Below are 21,228 nucleotides of genomic sequence, written 5' to 3' on the forward strand. Positions count from 1 at the left end.
TTTTGAAGCCATTTACAGCTGTTGCCATGGTAGATGTTTCTATGAATGCCTTTCCAAAAATTTCTGCAACTTGCCGCATTGTTACAACCATCCCTGGATTGCTGCGAAGCCAGGTCGTAATTTGCCGATCGTAATAATTGCTCAACGGTCTCATATAAACAACATCGGCGACCTGAAGACGATGAGTTGTATGTGGGGGGGAAACATAAAATAATTATCCCATTGGCTCGAGCTTCATCTATTAAATCGATGTTTTTTGTATGGGTGCTATGGCCATCCAATAATAGCAAAACAGGTCGATCTACTGTGGCCCCACTAAATTTCACAAACTGTTTAAACCATCCAAGAAACAACTCCGTGGTCATCCAGCCTGAGTCACTAACAACTCCCCATGCTCCAGGGGCAGCATTAAGCATTAACTGTGGATCCATCCTCTTCCTGGGAAACACCATCATAGGGGGCATGTATTGTCCACTGGCGCTGAAGCATATCTCTACTGTGATTGTAGTACCTCTTTCTGCAGAAGTTAATGCCCCTACTTGTTTTCGGCCTCGTTTTGCTATAATTTTGGATTTAGTCTTTGGTACAACTGAAACACCAGTTTCGTCGCAGTTATAAATGCGGTCTGGTGTAAGATGGTGTTCGTCATAGATATTGCCCAAAAAATTAAAAAATTGATCAACAACTATTCTGTTGAACCCGGCAGCACGTGCAGCAGAAGTGCTTTCGGGTTTTCTTATTGACAAGTCTGGGTGTCTGTTCAAAAACCCTTGAAACCAATCTTTGCCGGCTTCTTGTTTTTGAACGTTAAAAGGATGGACTTTATTATTTTTTACTGCTAAATTGTACGCTAATGCTCTTAAGTCTTTGGCTGTAAGTCCGTAAAGTCTAGTCTCCATGTCCAATATATAGCCACAAAGCTCGTCCTCTTCTTTTTCTGTGAAAACAGGTTGCTTAGGTCCTAATGAAACCTTTACTTTAATACTTTTAGATGGAGATAGGGCCAAGTTCTCCCGAGCTTTTTTTACTTTTCTTTCTAGAGTAGTCTGAGGAACTGAAAATGTCTTTGCTGCTAGCATATACCCCATTTTCTCTTCTAAAACAGCTTTAACAGCTTTTTCCATGCTCTCTTCCGGCCACTCGCCTCTATTTGTCTTTCTCTTGTATGTTTTCACCATGCTAAAACAAACAAGTCCGCCTATGCATTACACAGCCAAGCCACATGCATATATACAATCACAAACATACATATAGAGCGAGAGATACATTAACATTAATCAACACAAAAGCTCGAACCGTAATAAAAACTTAGAGCGGGCAAGACGGGGAACACATACCCCATCTTGCCCTCATGGGTCTTGATGTATTTAAAAAAGAAAACAAAATAAACAACACACAAGACAGAAATAAACCAGTTTTTACCTGTTAGCGTAATATTCGGCGCATGCGGATAAACTCTTATCTCATTTACACTACTATTACTTGTATATTAAACACGTACTAAACGAATTGAGAAAATAAGAAGAAAACTTGGCGAAATCACTTTTGTTTCGATAACCTAAAAAATACGTGTCGCACGAATCACATACGAGAGTGCACTGGAAGCCGTCGTGATGCCACATCGTCTGTGCGAGTTTGAACGTGTTCGCGCGACTAGAAGGTTATAATAGACCGGGTGCCCCGTCTTGCCCGCCACCCCATCTTGCCCGTATCTCCCCTACTAATTATGGCTTTAAAACCCAAATTTAATAATCTTTCTTGCTAGTATACATAACGTATGTGATGGCGTATCTTTATCTTTACTAATAATAAAGTCTGGCCGGAGGATGTCTGGATGTCTGTGACGCGCATAGCGCCTAGACCGTTCGGCCGATTTTCATGAAATTTGGCACAAAGTCGGTGTGTAGCATGGGGGTGTGCACCTCGGAGCGATTTTTCGAAAATTCGATGTGGTTCGTTTTCTATTCCAATTTTAAGAACAAAACTATCATAAGATGGACGAGTAAATTACGAAATTATCATAACGTGGAACCGTAACGTGAGCACAAGCCAATTGGCGAGATACGAAATTATCATAACGTGGAACCGTAACATGGGTACAAGCCAATTGGCGAGAAAATTCACCATGCATTATTTGTAAATATAGAGGCGAACCAAAAGACCTTTTAATTTTTCTATTACGGGCAAAGCCGTGCGGGTACCACTAGTAGGATATATAATTAATTGTGGCGCATAATTTAAATTTCACAATTTAGAAAGAACATTTTTGAACTTTTTTGCATAATACACTATGAATTCAGACTGTAAAATACAATCCGTAATTATAGCAACATAATTTTTTTGACCATATTGTTGCATTTGAGAATAAATCACTATCAAGAAGTATAAAGATTAATAACATCTTAACAACTGGACAAACGTCGGAGACAAAACATCTGTCTCAATCCTTAAAAATCTTGAAGAACTCACGCAGCAACATGAGATATACCTCCAATGGATTCCATCCCACATTGGTCTCTTTGGCAATGACACAGCGGACCCCCTGGCAAAGGAAGGTGTCACTGAAAATTTGGTGTCTAGAAGAACTTTGACCTTCTCAGAAATTTGTTCTAAAATGAAAACTTTGAAAGACTCCCCCATTTCACCCCTGGTTCAATAGTCAGTCCCCAGGTGGTGCTCTTTTCATCAAGGCGGATAGAGTCGTCAATCAACACTCAGTACGCTTGCAGGTGAGCACATCAAGAACTATCTTTTCATTTAGGTGAGAAAGTTTTTGAGACCTGTACTAAATGCAGATTGGTGCAGGTATCTCCACCAGACCATCTTTTGAATTGTGCGAGACTGGAAAAAGAGGACATTTACTTCAGTCCTCTCCTGGCTTATGTTTTTTTGGAGACTCTTGGGCTCATGAACCTGTTCTAGCCTGCGGCTGGACCGGAGGAATAAGTAATCATCATCATAAAGATTAATAACATAGATTTCTCCGATGCCATTTTTTTCGGAGTGCATCCAATCCTTTGCCGGTAAAATTCAGATCAATAGACATTTTATTTGAAAAGCGATCGCTTTGTGCAAGGTAAATTAGATAAAAATGGAACAACGTTTAAAAGCTCAAAAAGGATAAAAAGTTTTTAAAAAACGCAGACATGTTTCGGAGGCAATAGCCTCCTTCCTCAGTGCGAAATGAACAAATGGATGAATCAAGGTCAAGGGAGAGTTTAAATGCGTAACCGGAAAAACATTGACCAATCAGCTATCAGCGAGTGCTGAGGCAAAATATGACGTTTTCTAACATGTAAGATTGAATAAGATTGGAGAAAAATGCAGAACAGCAAAAGACTCATTGCAAAGATTATTTAAGTTTTTATGAATGTAAAAGGATTTCAGAAAATCTAATTCACCTACTGTTGTAGGTCTGTAAATGATCTTGGCCTTCGAAAAGACAAAATTGTGCCCTGTGCCCCAACAATGTTTAGCAATTGAAGATTTGTTCAGTTCCTGTTTTTTAACGTGGTTTTCATGTTCTTTCAAACGAAATTTAAGTGAACGCCAAATCTTAATGTCTGCTTTTTATACTTTTGTTAACCGAGCCATCTCCATATGTTCTGATCAGAGCCTTCTCAATAATGAACTCAATTTTTTGAAAGGTGTGGCTCTGGACAGAGGTTATCCTCTGCAGGTCATCGACAGGACTTTTTGCAAACTTTCTACCCGGAATAAAACCTCCAACATACGTTGTTTTTCTTCTACAAATTTTGTGGTTTTACCGTTTTATCCACACATTTCTTTTCGTATTTCTAGAATTCTGAGTAAATTTGACTTTCACGTAGTTTACAGACCCATAAATAAACTTTCTTTTTCCAAACTGAAGGACCCAATCCAACGACTTGATCAGTGGGACATATATCACATTCCTTGTCAATGTAATATTGGTTACGTGGGACAGACAAGTCGTTCACTTAAATTTCGTTTGAAACAACATGAAAACCACGTTAAAAAACAGGAACTGAACAAATCTTCAATTGCTAAACATTGTTGGGACACAGAGCACAATTTTGTCTTTTCGGAGCCCAAGATCATTTGCAGACCTACAACAGTAGGTGAATTAGATTTTCTGGAATCCTTTTACATTCATAAAAACTTAAATAATCTCTTTGCAATGAGTCTTTTGCTGTTCCGCATTTTTCTCCAATCTTATTCAATCTTACATGTTAGGATACGTCATATTTTGCCCCAGCACTCGCTGATAGCTGATTGGTCAATGTTTTTCCGGTTACGCATTTAAACTCTCCCTTGACCTTGATTCATCCATTTGTTCATTTCGCACTGAGGAAGGAGGCTATTGCCTCCGAAACATGTCTGAGTTTTTAAAAAACTTTTTATCCTTTTTGTGCTTTTAAACGTTGTTCCATTTTTGTCAGACATTTTATTTGTTTGTTTGAACCAAATTATTTAAACACATGAAATGTTGATAAAATTACTTTGTGGTTTAATTGAAAGAAAAGAAAAACTGTTTAAGGACTACTCCTTGCATTTAAGAAGTTCAATTTTTGAATTCTATAAGCTCCCATCGTTTTTCAAAGCTATGCTTCTTTATGGACTTAGTGGCAACCGTGATTTTTATACGCATTTTAATATGCCTTTAGTGCGCTGAATCGAGAAAAACAAGTTTCAACTGAGTTAGACTTGCCGTTTTTTTGTCGACATTTTTAAAAATTTTTGTATTTCTTGAATTTTTAGTAACTTCTGGGTATCATATCTACTTGAAAATTTGTATACATACTGTAAGAAACGAAACTTGAAACATGATCAAAAGTATTTCATAAATACTCTTCAATTTAAACTTTCAATTTTTGAAATTCAGTTGAAAAAATCGTTTTCCTAAATATGAAACGATGTTCCAGTTGGGAAATAATAATCCCCTTCTCTCATTATCTTTTGTTCTGTGTTCATTTATTTTAGCACAAAGGTATTTATTTATTTATTTAGTGGTAAAACTGTTGCTGAAAGTTATTTGGAATTTAAAAATAACCTATAACACGTGTTATTTTTTCTGTTTAAGAGGACCATTCTTACTTACATCATAGTTCTTCAGTTCAATATTTTTAGTGATTCTTCATGCGTACCGTTCTCATGTTTTTCAGAATGGGAAACGTTTTTAATAATACATTTTTGCATGTGGTTTCTATAGCGGGAAAAGTAAAAATATCGTTTTCTCAAGCGGTTTCTACAATTCTTTCTTTTCTGTTTCATAGATGGCGAGCGTTCGTAAGTTATTCTTCTTTCGAAGAGGAAGGGTGTTTCGTCCCCATTTCGGGAGTGTGTTGTAGAATTATTTACTTTCATGTTTTCCGTTTTCGAAAAATTTCCCATTTGGCTGTGACAAATGGAATTTGCGTGTTTTGCTTCATTTTTTAGTTTGTATCGCTTCTGTTGCTGCAATTTGACTTTCATCCTTTGTGTGTGCGAGGGCTGCTAAAATATAAAAGATTCTCTCCTTGCACACAGGACTTTTTCTTCTAACAATTTGCTTTCGCTGTGTTTCAAGTTTGGCGCTCATGAATAAACTTAATTTGTGCCCTCTGCTCCCTGGATTTCTTTGTTTATTACTTCTTTTTCTTTAATCAAGAGCATGATCTTGTTTATTCTTCTTAATTTTACAGTGTCAGGAAAGCGGATCAAAACAGTGGTTTATAAGGTGATATGTAGTGTCCACCTCTGAGAAGTTGAGATATATCCTTGAGCAAGTCCATTTCTTTCAAGGGAGAGCAATCAGTAAGAAGAGCAATTGTTAGGCGTAGAGTTGGGCTACTCTTGCAGTCCTTTTATTGGCGAAAAAGCCTGTACCGCTTGCTACTTCTTATATGAATAGTAATATTGTTCGCCAAATGGGCAGTAACACTACCAACTAAATCCACAAGCTCTTAAGCCGTTTTTCCTCACCCCTATTTCAACTAATGGAATCGTTGAATCGGTCGGGCAGCGGAGATTAACTTGCCAGAGGTATACAGTAATCGTCCGGGATATAGAAGTTGAGTAACTTGTTTAATCTTCGCAGAAGAATAAAATTTTTAATTATTTATTTCTTTTGCGTGTATGTGGGGCTTGGGGGTTGAGAATCTGACGTATGCCGTCCATTTTTAACAGTACCTTACAATTTACAAAGCTATCAATTACCACCTTAAAGCCAAAAATGAGTCAAAATTCCGAGAAAGAAAAAGCATAATTGCTTATTACAGTGTCCATCGATGTCAGTTTCGCTCCTATTTTTTCTCGACAGCCGGGAATAGCCACAGCAAAACTAAAGGCAAAGAAATCTTATAAAAAAGCTGAGATTACTTTCATAATGGTAGCTACAAATATTTGAATATTTCAAGCAAAGTTGCAGTCTGTGGATTCTGTAACGAGATGTTCGGTATTTGTTTGCATTAAAGGGTACTTTTACCCTGTTGCAGTGTGAATAAAATTGAGTAAATTTTAATGCTGAAAAGAAAACGGTTTAGCACGGTTTTTTTTTTCATTTAGCTTTGTAATGATGAGAACTTTGACTTTCTGCGTACTGTCTTGCTCATAAGCCAGTTTTGTGTCCAGAATGACAAAACTTAATTTCCCTGTTTCTCATGATATTATTTTTCTTTAAGAGCTGCTGAAAATACTTAACGTAAATTTATGGGATTTTTTTTTTTTTTGCATGAATGGGAAGTTTCGTTCTGATTCCCTCTTGTGTTTGGATATATACCATTTTTGCGGTGTATGAAATTAAATTAAAAATCAAGCTTACATAGACTGGACAATACGTCGAAATTTTTCAAGCAGATTTTTGCGCCCGATATCTTTCTAGCCATGAAAGCAGTCGTTCTCTTAATCTTATTTAAGCCTCCACTTAGCTTAAAGCTTCAGCCAGTATTTCTGTATCATACTAAACGAAGCTAAAGTAAAGTATTTCTTCAAGAGATCCTCCGTGCTATTTTTTTTTTCCCCCGACGTTTCAATGCCGTTTTCCATCCGAACAAGCTCGACTTTCTCCCGATTTTTCCACCTTTAAACTTTGAAATCACACTAGCTGAATGGATTCATTTCGAGCGAGAAAAATCGTTTTAAGTGGGAGCTTCTTCAAAGATCCTTTTCAATCAAGCAGCATTCCAAGTTCAATAGAAATACAAACTAAGTCTTTCAGATTTTTTTAAAACTTGTTGACGCTCCTTTTCAGAGATTGCATTAGAAAAAATAAAGTTTTAAAAGTTTTCTCTTGAATGTAAATCGTGCTTTCCAGCTATTTTCATTTATGAAGCAACTTTTCTTTTTCTTCTTAATTCTGTATTCGATCAGGATTTCTTTAAATATAAACGAAATGTTCTGTGAGCTGGTTTATTTCTTGCCCCCAGAAGCACAACACTTGGCACCAGTAGCACGAAGTTTTAAAATCAGAAGGGGTGCTCTGTCTTGAAGTCTTAAAGGAGAGGAAGGGAAATTAAACGAAAAAAATGCTTCAAATGTTTAATCTTTGAGTTTTCTATCTGCAGTTTTAGGCAGCAAGTAGAGGGCCATTCCACCGTCACGTGCGGGACAAAAATAAGCTTAAATTTCATTAACATTTCGTCATATCTCTTGATATTTTACTGAAACAGGGGTAAGCAATTTTTTTAAACTTCACATTTGATACAAAGAATACTTCTGACACGATTATATTTCTATTGAACAGTTTTGTTACTTAAAATAAAATTTATTTACATGCGTCACGTGCGGGACATGCAAAGTCAACCTGTGCTAACTCTCCTATGAATAAGCTAATATTTTTGCTCTATTAATGCAGTAATGACGAAACAAATTGTAGATTTTGAAAGCTGTGTTCCAACGTAAAGGAAACATATCTCATTAGTTTAGAAATAATTATTTAAACCACTGGAAAAAAATATTTGTACCGTAAACCGGGGTTACTTTAGACTGACGGGGTAACTTTATAAAAACCTGTATTTTATCTTTGAACCGTTCTGGCGGGCTTAATTTTACAATTGGCGACCCCCTGGTGGTCTCAGGGTTTCAAGAATCACTTTTCAGAGTGCGCTGACATCGCCAATTGATTGAAACAGTAAAATGGTTTTGGCAACACTGATTTATGTGGGGATGGGGTAACTTTATTACAAAGCACCGAAACTGTCGTTTTAGATGGAGAAAACACGTTGTTACAAAGTAACCCCGGATGATGGGGGTAACATTAAAAATAAAAAAAAAGACCCCCTCTCCCTCCTTATTCAATATAACGAAGAATTTCAAACGGCAATTTAAAGCTGAGATGTTAAGCTATCGTTTGGTTGAAGAATTGTTGAAATATCTTGAAAAATGAGGGTGCTACAATACAAAATATGCGAAACCTGTATCAAAGTAACCCCGGTTTACGGTATGTCCATTCCATTGAAGCGTCACGTGCGGGACAAAATTACCGTTTTCTGTGAAATCGCCCTAGATATATAGATAGATTTAGAAATACAGTAGAACCTCGTTTATCCCGCTCCCATTCATCTGGATCTTCAGTTTATCCGAATCAAATTTGTAGAGTTAAAAAAATATATACAGTGGACGCCGTTTAATTGAATCAGTGGTTAATTGAATCAACCTCTTTAATGAATCAAATTGTCAAAAACAGAACAAAAATCCAGCTTTATTAAATTAGCTGCTTTACTGAATCAGCCGCTTTATGGAATCAAAATTATTTAGAACAAACGTGATTCAAATAAGCGGCGACACTAAATATATTGTTTTTATTTTTTTAATTTTTTTAATCACTATTTTAAATTAGAATAGAAAGAACCGAACTGAAAATGCACCAAATATTCGGTTTTATTTATCGTCAAAAAATGTAAAACTCCTACATGAACGTACAATAAATTACAGTACTCTAACTAACAGCATGGCGTGAGCGTCATTCCGACACCACTGCAGCTGAGCTATCTTTATCTTTACCAATAATAAAGCTGAAAGTCTCTCTGTCTGGATGTCCGGAGGATGTCTGGATCTCTGTGACGCGCATATTGCCTAGACCGTTCTGCCGATTTTCATGAAATTTGGCACAAAGTTAGTTTGTAGCATGGGGTGTGCACCTCGAAGCGAGTTTTCGAAAATTCGATGTGGTTCTTTTTCTATTCCAATTTTAAGAACAAAATTATCATGAGATGGACGAATAAATTACGAAATTATAAAACGGTGGAACCGTACGTAACATGGGCACAAGCCAATTGGCGAGGAAATTCACCATACTTTATTTGTAAATGTACAGGCGAACCAAAAGACCTTTTAATTTTTCTATTACGGGCAAAGCCGTGCGGGTACCACTAGTAAATTATAAAAGTGCTCGTGAGTAACAATCCTGTTTAATTTGGTTACAAAGCATTGTTTCTGCTGCAATAAAAGATATTTCTGCTTATTTAAGAATGTTTTGCTTATTATCCGGATTTTCGTTTATTCGAATTGCCTTTGGTCCTAGTTAGTCCGGGTGGGGTTATACTAGTAGAGACGTAGATTGAGCTAGTTTTGAAATGTAACTGGTTCTCCCCAGCGGTTTTAGATCTGATTGAGCGAGATTCGTTCCAAATTGTTTTGTAGCCTGATAGTACAGAAAAAGAGGTGCAAAGTTGTGAAATAAAACGCTTTTGGCCCAGGGATTGAGCTGGTTTGGATATTTAACGCTTCATTTATCTTTGCTTTAAGTCCTTTGATTGAGACTGATGTGTTAAAATTATTTATACAAGTTAACTCAATACTACTTGTGTCCTTTTATGTAGCCGAAACCGCTCTTTTTGCGGTGCAGTCTTTTCAGTCAATACTAGTTATGTCTGAAGTTAGCTCTGTAAGTTTTGAACACGACCTATTGCTGTTCGATTAAAGTTTCTGTTAAAAATATAGAACCTTGCAACTTCATGATTTTTGCTTTTACTTCATTGAAGTAGAATCTTGAAATACACATATCACGATGTGTTTTTCAGGGATGGGCGTCTTTGCGAGGGCGACCAGATCCTGGCGATCGACGGGCAGCCTCTGGACAGCAACATCTCCCACCAGCAGGCCATAAGCATCCTGCAGCAGGCCAGGGGCCTCGTCGAGCTGGTCGTGGCCAGGGGCGGGATCACCCCCCTGCGAGAGGACGCTTCGCCCAACAACGACATGGTGGTGAGTACCCATTTTTTCCTGTGATTTGAATTTAATATTTTAAATTTTGACCGTATCAATCTATCTGTATGTCATTTGATTTTCTCGAGAACGCCAGAGAATTGACGCTCGAACCATATACCAAAATACTCGAAATTTTACAAGGATCATGTTCAGCCAGGTTGTATGTTTGTGCGACTTTTATTAACGAGTATCAGCTATCTCTGTGATTGAAATAACATTTAAACGGCTTTGCTTCCGGTATGGTCAAGTTTTTAGATCGAAAAGATGGGATGTGGTTGAAGATAAATATAAATACAGTACTAATATTTGTTGCACTTTTCTGCTATTAAAGCTACTCATTCGGGAGATTCCTTTCTCGTGTCTTTTAATCCAACTAACATTACCGTATCGGATCGAAGATATTTTTAACAGTATGACTTCAAGGATCTAGATGATATTTTAAGGTTAAAAACTATTTTGATAATAATTCCTGAACTTAATTTCTAAAATGCATGTTATTATTTTATAGGTAAGTATTCTTGTAATAGTATCGTTTAAAAATTAGTTCATTAATTTTTCTGCAGAAATTAAGAAACTCTGTGTCTAATATCCTTGACATATTAAAACGTTTAATGGTTATTGGTTTCTCCGTGAGATTTTAATCCTTAGTTCTCTGAAGTTGTCTCGAGCAACACTTCTTTATGATATTTTGCTAATTATTTCGCTATCTCTCTCTCAATCTGCTGGTAGTGCTGTTAATTTCTCTGTTTAAATGAAATGTGCTTCGAAGTTCCTCTGAGACATCTGTCTTGGAACTCGTAAGTAAAGTTGCACGAACTTCTTTTCATTTCTGGAAGTGTAGAAGTTTTAATGAGTACTTAAAGAGCATTTGAAGTGGAACGATAAATTCCTTGTTGATCATTTGTGGGAATTGTGCATTAAGTAAATCGAAAATTTAAATATCAGCACCAAATATTTATAACGCTCTTTATCTGTGGAGTTAAGATTTGCTCAATATTTCCTGAACCAGAAAAGAAATGAGTAGAATGTGTGATAGTGTAATTGAAAACTTTCTCCAGATTGTCGGTAGCAATTTGCGGGTGTCTGATTGACACCAGGCGAAATATTTATAACGAATGAGATAATCTTTTCATTCCATTATTTTATTCTTCTAGAAATAATTATATGTAAAAAGGATCCAATTTTATGAAGAGTAAGACTTGACACCCTCATTCGTTCGTTTCGCGCGCTCATTTTTTTCCGCACCATCGCTTTTCTTAAAACAATGCTGTGAGGAGGAATGGATCTGCATATCAGCCTTGAGATCGTTAATGATCGACAGGTTGAGACTTATCTCTTCGAATAATCCAAACTGTTTCGTTATTCCGTGTGACAAAATAAAATAGCGTAACAGGAAGGTACAGTAGAAAATTTAAGCATGATCTTTCTTGTACATAGAAACACAAAATTATTCAGATTTAATTCGAGATCAATATGCGATTAACGCTACTCATTTTTTTTTAAACTTCAGGAGATTATTTGATGCATACATAAAAACTTCTATTTTGTCTATGTTGCGTTTTAACGATCGCAAATATATAAAAGGATCTGTTTTTACATCGCGGTCATTTGACATGTTGATTTTAGCGAGTAAAATTTAGTAAAGCATTGGTTTTCCCAATTACATTTGTTCTTTATGAGTTTCAAAGAATAGCCTAAACAGGCCTCTGACGTAGAATATAGATATCATTTTATTTAATTCTCATATAAATGAATATAAGTTCTGGCACATTATAAACTGCTATCTCGGGAGAGATATATGGGCAGTTCTCAAAAGGTGGGAACAAAAAAGTTAACTTTGAGCAATTTCAAAAATTTTCAAATTTGACATCAATTTTGCTTTTATTCTATAGTATGCATACCTAGAACACAATATATGAACATGAAAAGACAGCAGGTATTTGTAAAAATTGTTAATTAGCAAATTAAATCAGCAGTCTGTAGGTAACAGATTTTGGACATTGTTGTCCTGTAGGTAACGGATTTTGGACATCATCTTAATGTAAGTTTCACCATTTTTGACAATTGTTAATCTGATTTTTAACTTTTCCAATGAAAATTTTATTTACTACTTTTTGAATTTTGCAGTTTAATAATAAAGAGGATATTAATCAAGTACTTGAATGGCTATATATACTGCTCTTTACATATAATGATAAATAAAGTTAAATATAAGTTTTGGAATGATTTTGAAAAAGTTGATGAAAAGTTAAAAAAAAAAAAAAGCTTCAAATTAAAAATAATACAAATGTAAAAAGTGACATCAGTTTTAAAAATGAATATTTTTTTTAATGTCATAAAAATTAAAACGATGTCTAAAAATAATTATTGAAAAATGAAATTCGTATTTCTATTTGGAGATCGTTAAATTATGTTTCGAAAAGAAAGAGAAAAAAAAATTCTAAAATAATAAAAGCGGGGGGGGGGGGGGGATCGCTAGCGCAGGTGATAAAGTCGCCAAAACTAGTGCAGCTGACAAAAAACTACATTTGTTCAACTGGAATTCCCCTCTGGTAACCTTTAGCTTATCGTACACTGTGTTGTCGCCAACGGAGTTTGCTTGGCGATTTTAGCGCAAAATGGCTTTCGTTCGATCATAACCAGCCATGTTTCTACTGTAATTTATGTATTGTTCAATGTGTAACGTATTAATAATGCAAAATACCAATGGATTAAAGAAGATAACATTATAATAACCTTTTTTATTGAGGTTAGAAGACAGTGGATGATCAAAAATTATGAATAAACGGACAGAATTATCGGCTTCAAGATCGTAACGCGATTTGGACATTTCACATGTATGTTTAAGAAAAAATACTTATCTTCTAAGATACTGCATAAAAGCTTATGAAAACACTTTTAAACAATTAAAAATAGATTCTCAGGATCGATAAATACCTTTAAAACGAAAACATCATATACTTAGTTCTCAAATAATAGCATTGTAAAGATCGTAACTTTTGGACATACATCAAATTTCAAACTTACTTTTTTCTAAAATCGTTTACAAAGTAAATAATCTGTCTTTACTTTTGTTATTTGTGTAAAATATTAACAAGAAATTATTCAGTGTAAGATTCATACCTTTAATTATTTTTTGAAACGTATGGAAATAATTAAAAAAATTTTTTTTTTTAATGGTACATTTGCTCAGTTAACGTTTTGGTATGTCCAAAATTGTGCCTTTTAGCAAAGAAATTTTTTTTTAAGGGCATTTGAAGAGCAATTTTTCCACAATTTATGTCAAATCTTGTCTCTATACAGTATTATAATTTAACTCAAAAATTTTTCAGTTAATTAAAATGAAAGTTATTTGGTGTTGAACCTTCAAAGTTGAGGTCTGTGTTTGCTCCCACCTTTTGAGAACTGCCCATATACAGTAAAAGCCCTCCTAACGGGCACCCCTCAAATGCGGACATCCCTGTCGATGCGAACAACTTTTAATTCCCCAATTCCAAGGCGAATAACATTATTAAACAAACCCTGTCCTGCGGACACCCCTCTATTGCGGACAAAAATATTTCTCCCGCTAGCGTCCGCTTTAGAGGGGTTTTAATGTTTTAGTATGTTCCGCCAGTTTGTTTGAGGAACTCCTTATTTTAACGTATTAATGGGGGGGGGGGGGGGCAAACTGATTAGTTTTGTAAATTTGAGTATTGTGTTTGAAATCAAACCATCCCACTGTGCCGTGGGCAGGTAAAAGGTAGTAAGCTTGCTAATTTGGTTTCCTCTGAAAAAAAAGTGAACCCCCCCCCACCCCCCAAAATTTCGCTATTGTTATTATTGAATCCAAAACGCGATCCGAAACTATCTTCAAATATCTACAAAACTCATTTCTGCAGATATTGCTGTTTACCTGCCCACGGCAATATGTAGGCATGAAAGGTCACGAACAAGTCAAGAAGTTACATTTTTAAAATTCTGTAGACACTGTTGTAAAAAAGCGAATTCATTAATATCGTTTTTGAGCAATCACGATTGCTTATTGTTCTCACTTGACTGTTTTGGGCGTCTTTTGACGTTTTCCCACCGCCACCCTCCGCACCATCACCGTCGACGGTCTCCTCACGATGCTGCACCTCTAGCGAAAGCCGCGTCCAGGTTGCATCCATGTCCTACACACACGCGCATACATACACAACTACACACACATACGCATACACACATACATCTACACATACAAACACATATACACACGCATATACATACAGACACACACACACATACACATACCCCACCCCCACACACACATTCATACACACACTTATGCCAGCACACAGACACAAACACACACACTTACACATAACCCCTACACACAAACACATACCCCCACACACAAACACACGCCTACATACACACACTTGTGATTGCGAAAAACATAATTTGAATTCATGATGTCAAAATTCAAATTAATTTTTTTTATGTCTTTATTTTTACCAAGCAGAGTGGTAAAATTCACAAATGTGATCATTAAATTCATTAATATCATTTGCTTGGCTTTGTCCGTGCTATTAATTACTTTCATCAAGCAGAGTGATAAAATTCACAATTATCATCAGAAAGTTCATTATTATTAATATCATCATTAAGTCCATAAATATTATTTGCATGACTTTATCAGTGATATTATTTTTAGCAATCAGAGTGATAAAATTCATTCATAATTAATATCATTTGCAGGCTTTTTTCAGTGTTATTATATATTTTCATCGAGCAGAGTGATAAAATCTTCCCATACAATTTTATTCCCCTATAAAATTCTATAAGAATATTTCTCCTTTATATGTCATTCCGGTTAAGTGCTTTTATTTTAATCCCACATAAAAAACACCGAAATCGATACAGGGCCGAACCGCTTACTTTCATTAAATCCTTGTTTACCGATTGAATTTCACTTTTGGCGAATGTCTGCGCGGAAATACTCCTTGAATTGCGTTCACCCCGGAGATTACTTGAAGGGTTCTGTGATCGAAGAGTTTTGCAAGAAGAACTAACTGCAGACTCCCCCGAGATCGCTTGAAGACTTCGCGACCTGCCTTGGCTTTGAAATACACACGGGACTCGTCCGCGCAAAAGGTCGGAAACTTCGGGCTTCGATCGACGTTTCACGCCAAGTGATTTCGAATGTTTCGTTTCCTGGGGGCGAAGGGGAGATTCTATTTGCTGTTCGCCGGCTCGGGTGGGGTGGGCGACGTTAAATGCGATGACTTTTGTTTCGTTTAATTGGAAAATTTAATTTAAAAATGACGTATCTGCGTTTGGTGGTAATCAATATGTAGGTGGAGTGGCAAGTTGAGGGTATTCTTTTCGTTGAATAAATACATTTGAGGATTAAAGTTGAAAAACCCCATGAGTCAGGTTTTTCAAGAAAACGGGATAATGATTCCATCTAGTGGTTGCTGAAGTACACTTTTCGAATAACCCATCTTATTTTGCGCAAAACCCAGTTAATCAGCTGAAATATTTGTTTGAAAATAAGTGGTATCAGAGGAAAATCTTGTCAGTCAACCGTTCAATTCCGTTTTTCTCAAATTTATCTTTTTTTTTTCTTTTTGACTGATATGATTTTTGTCCGGTGCCCTTCATTTTTATTTGTCAAAACAGATTTTGAATCTTTATTTTCCTAACCAGGTATTCAATTGGTAAATGTTTGTTCCTATGCGAGTCTTGATTACCGAACATATCCACTAGGCCTTGCTAGTGCCTCCCGGTTTTTAGAGGCCTTGAAATGATTTCTTCTGCATACAACTTCTTTGTACAAAATGTGGGATGCTCTTGACTTGACCTGATTCTCTTAACGCTTAGTGGCGCATGAGACCGCTAGCGTGGTGTTCCATCTAAACCCCTGAATTGTAGAATAAGCAGCAACACGTTCACCATCTTGGGGCTAAACGATGCGTTCTTGATTATTTCTTATTAACTATGTTGATTAACAATCAAGAAGCAAAACACTCTACTTCATCATAGCAGACGTAGGAAGAAAGCATCGTTTAGCCCCTAGATGGCGGACATATCTATAATTTAGGTACGATCCAGGGCTTTAGTTCCATCTAGCCCATGTAATGCCGCTTCTCTGGCACTACTCCCAGCTTGACCAACCAAAGGCCTACCGGGGGTAGAACAAGAAATCATTTTTGCATAAATATTTAAAAAAAAAATTCCTAATAATTTTTTTCTTGTAGGATATTGAAGTAAATATAATAGACAGTGGCTCACACAAGGGAGGGGTCCAAGGAGTCTGGACCCCTCCCATAGGGCTTGCTTCCCCCCCCCCCCGATTAATTACGATTCTATGTTTTTTGTACGTAGAATAATTTCAAACAAAGGCATTTCATATAAGTGAAAAAATAAAATCCTCATGTTTAAAGATTTTTAAAAATATTGTGCACTTTTCCTACAACAACGAATTGTCTGTAAGAATCAGAATGGTGTTTATAAATGAATACACTGTAATAACCATGTTTTTAGTTTTGCAATTACAGATTAAAATGAAATTCAATGAACTTGAATCCGTTTTTTAATTATGAGAAAAATAAAAGCGTAAATTATTTTGCTTTCTATGGTTATTTATTTAAGTATATTTCATAAAATGAGGCTATTTTTTTTAAAATTCAATACCTTATTTTTTACTATTTTTCGTTCTAGGGAATCGATAAAATTAAGCCAATATGTTTGACGGCGTATTGGGGTATGATGTGAGATGAGGTTTCGACCTTGGACCCTCCCCTTGTAAAATTCCTGTGTGCGCCACTGATAATAGATAATCTATTGTAACTTGATTTATATTTTAAATGATCTTGTATGACCATGTAAATTTAGATTTAAACTTATTATCCCGTTTCACCCGATACGTTTATGCCAGGATCTGTTTGCCTTTTTAGCCTACTTTCATAGTAAAAGTAAGAGAAAGAAGAAAAAAGCATGAAAGAAGGCTTAATGCATCTTAAAAATACCGTGAAACAAGAAAAAAAAAGGAAAAAAAATATTGAAAAAATAAAAATAGGAAAGTAGGATATTGAGATGGGGGAAAATGTGTCTGTCTGTCCCCTCCCTAATAACTTTCGAGTGAATAGTCCGATTGGAACAAATTTTTTTTTTTGTTTGAAAGATCTTGACGAGGGCACCTCATTCCTGTATTTCACTTTTTGATTTGAACTATTTTTCGTTCAATTTTGAACAGTTCAAAAAACACTAGAGCGCCTACGGGAAATTCAAGGCAATTCCGAACTTAGTGGCGAATATGTTTCAAACAAACTTTGTAGGAAAAAACTTCGATGAAAAACTTGTATATAAAATATCTTTTTTATTTGAACATTTTTCCGTTCAATTTTGAACAGTTCAAATCCCTTAACATTAGCGCCTACGGGAAAAATGAAAGTCAATGTAGATTCGCACTTGAAGGCGGATTTACTTCAAACAAGTTTTGTTAGAAATAGCTCTTGACGACAAACTCCCAACTCCGACTCCTACTCCGAGAATTTTGGGGCAGCTGACTCTGACTCCCTGTGCCCGAGTTTTAGTCTGACTCTAACTCCCCGCGACTTCGACTCTGACTTCGTAGCTTTGGCAAAAATTCATACACGGAGGAAAAATGACTGACTCCGATTCTTGGATATTCGACTCCGACTCCTTTATCTCAAAATGAGATTGACTCCGACTCCGCAGCCATGGTTTTAAGTGCGAAATAATTATTGTTAATACGACTTGTTTTTATTTTCGGTGTAAAGTTTTAATTTAGGTATTCAGTTTACGGCGGATAAACGCGAAGTCATTTATGTTTCTACATAAAGATATGCGCAAACGATCTTTTTTTTTTCCCCCTTTTCTTTTCTTTTTTTTTCTTTTTTTTTTACATTGAAAATTATTTTTTTTAAGTTGACATTTTATTGTTTTTATTTATTTTGGTAAGTGCATTAATTCATAAAAAAATTATTTTTGCTACAGGGGAAAAAGGGACTGTTTTTTTTTTATTTGATGTATTTATTTTAATAAGCTTGTTAATTTTAATTATTTTTTCGTTTTGAAAGCGGTTAAAGATTTTTTTTAATGGAAAAAAGTGTATTAGCTGCTGTGTTTAAATGGTGCTGCTATTTTATTTGTTCGTTTATTTATTTATATTTTTACGCATCTAGTTTTTTAGATGAGTGAGGTATATTCCTAAAAGGGTCAACTTAAAATATTAAAAAATTATGTTTGAAACAATTTGCGATTTTAGCTATTTTTGAGAATATTGATCAGGTACAGTAAAACCTGTAAAGTTGACCACCCTTGTAAGTTGATTACCTGTCTATGTTGACCACCAATATGCACCAAATTTGGCTAAGAATCATATAACAAACCTTTTGTAAGTTGACCACCTGTCTAAGTTGACCACTAAAGTACTGCACCGCAAGTGATCAACTTACACAGGTTTCACTGTACTAGAAAATAGTATGGGTATACGGGAAAGTAGGCTCGTTTAGTTCTAGACGGAACTTCTTGTTTTAATGGAAAAAAGTATTAGCTGCTTTGTTTAATAGGTGCTGCTATTTTATTTGTTCGTTTATTTATTTTCTTTACGCATCTAATTTTTTAGATGAGTGAGGCATATTTCATTCCTAGAAATCAGCTTAGAAAATTTTAAAAATATGTTTAAAACAATTTGCGATTTTAGCTATTTTTGAGAATGTTGATCAGGTACAAGAAAGTAGATAAGGGTATACGGGAAAGTAGGCTCGTTTATTTCTAGACGGAACTTCTTGTTTACGTTATAGTTGAATGCCCCTTTTAGGATGTCAATTATTTTTTTTTTCACCAGGAATAGCTCTGCGCCCAATACAGTTCTGGGAAGTTAAATTGATGATTATCTTAAAGAGTTGCTTTTAAATCCCCTCCCCCTTGCCAACTCTTGCTTGGCGCTAACTGCTTTCACTAGAATGACATTAACGTTAAAGTTGTCTCAAATTTTTTCACACCAATAGTTGTTTAGCGCCGTCTGCGTTCGATAAAATAATACTGATATTTGTTGCTTTAAGTGTTTTTCCTCACCAGAAAATACCGCCGCTAACTGCTTTCAATAAAATAAAGCCGTAATGTTTACCGAAAGGTTGCCATAGGATTTAATTTCATGACTATTGTTCGGCGTTAACTTCATTTCTTTTAAAACTACCACTATAAAATTACTTTAGCCTCAACGGCCGTTTGGTATCAACTGGTGTCCCTTGATTAAGAAAAAATATCCAATGCCTGCTGAAGATAAAAACAACTTTGACGCTAAAAAAACTAACCTATTGTTTAGAGACCATGTCTTTGTAGAAAACATATTTTTGTTGATTCCAGAAAATAAATAAGTACATAAAAGTAAAGAGGAGAGTGAAGTTCTTTATCCCAATTTATTTCATTTAATTTCAGTATGTACGAGTCTTTTCTCAAGCATCAATAAGACGTATGAATATGAAAAATCATAACCATAACAACGCTTTCTCTGACACCCCCATGTCGAATACAACTATATCATAATTACATTACAAAAGGGTTGTCATTTAGAACAAGGGGAAGAACACCCAGTAAAGCCAAGGGGTAGTTTTTGCCGGGGGGGGGGGACATACCCCTACATTATACATTAAAATCAGCATGGAACTGTTTATAAATGATACAACTGTTAATTGAATAAGAGAGCAATTATTGGCGAGTCAACCCGGTCCCGCAGTATCTGTGACGACAATAACCTATTGAAAACTCGCACCACTATAAATTCAACGATGCTAGCGTGTGCTAAAAGATAACGCGAAGAATTAGCACCTCCATTGCATTTTCCTGAAAAGATCTCGCATCGTCATTACTGCTATCGAACTTCCACGTGTCACCGAGATATGGCACCTTGTTGCTGGAGGCTCGTCTGTCACTTCATCTTCTCTGCTTGTGAATCCGAGACGAGCTGCTTCGGGAAGAGGACTCCGGAGATCTAATTAGTGATGCAGCTCGACGCGTTTGTTGAGGATCCTCACGGCTCATTAAGAGTGTGAACGGTGGATGAAGAGATGTGTTTTCGTGTCCTTGAGATGGCTGCATGGTTTGGAAGCAGAGCTTCTCATTTCGGGACGTTCAGAGGGACTGTAATGGCATCGCAAGACAGCTGCGGACTTTCCTGATTAGAAATTGAACGCTGTTCCAATAGGTGGAAAATCTTTCTTGTCCTCTGCCAGCTTTTCACGTCTTTACACTAGATGCTAGAATGCATTTAGAGGAGGTCCGATCTTTATAGAGTTTACTTCTAGTGGAGAACAAGCTGTAAGAGCAGGTATACTGCCACGTTGAGCCGAAAATTAGTTTTTGTAGTTAAATTCAAAATGTGAAATTTTGGGCCTCCGAATACTTAGTTCAGATGGTCTGCTGTCAGAATTTTTTTAAAATATATTTCCCAATCAAAAATGACCAGAAAACATTGTTTATAGGCAAGCTGTTACGAAGAGCAAATACGTCTTCTGTGCTTATCGTAACAGTACTGTTATGTTTGTACAGACTCGGGTGTCATCGCAGTACACGCTGTTGATGAGAAATTCTCATATCGATTGCTCTTGTTGAAGAACAAATCTTGCATACTGTGGATCTGGATAATAATTTGTGGTTTTAGCTTTAATATATTCAGTAATTGTATGCCACTCTAAAACTAATACTTTCACACATCCACATTGTGTTCACACAAATTATGAATCAAGTCAGTAATATCTTTAATTTATTAAAGATTTGTTATGAGCACATTTGAAATACTCCTTTTCATTGCTTATAAAATTAATTAGTAACCTATTTGCTCTACTAGGTGCATTATTTTTGGCCGATTTGGTGCTTTTTTTATTTTTTTTTTGACGCCCAAGCAGTTTAGAAAATTTTCGCACTCAAAATCGTAATTTCGTTGGGAAGGGGGGGGGGGACACTCTTCAGCATGATCCCCCCCCTAAAATGGTAGTCTGTATCCGCCCATGGGGGAAGAAAGAGTCCAAAATGCTGAAAAAAAGAGTGACATCAGTAGGCTGACCCTGAACT

General features: G+C 35.9%; 1 protein-coding gene across 1 annotated transcript in view; it reads left to right on the top strand.

Moving 5' to 3' along the window:
* Positions 1-21,228, top strand: part of LOC129216790 (patj homolog) — a 692,348-nt gene that overhangs the window by 248,668 nt on the left and 422,452 nt on the right. Inside the window, exon 6 of the mRNA XM_054851005.1 lies at positions 9,981-10,164. Coding sequence (XP_054706980.1) covers positions 9,981-10,164 — 184 coding nt within the window. The remainder of the gene's footprint in view (positions 1-9,980; positions 10,165-21,228) is intronic.

This window comes from Uloborus diversus, chromosome 2 (genome assembly GCF_026930045.1).
Source record: "Uloborus diversus isolate 005 chromosome 2, Udiv.v.3.1, whole genome shotgun sequence".
Classification (NCBI taxonomy): Eukaryota; Metazoa; Arthropoda; class Arachnida; order Araneae; family Uloboridae; genus Uloborus; species Uloborus diversus.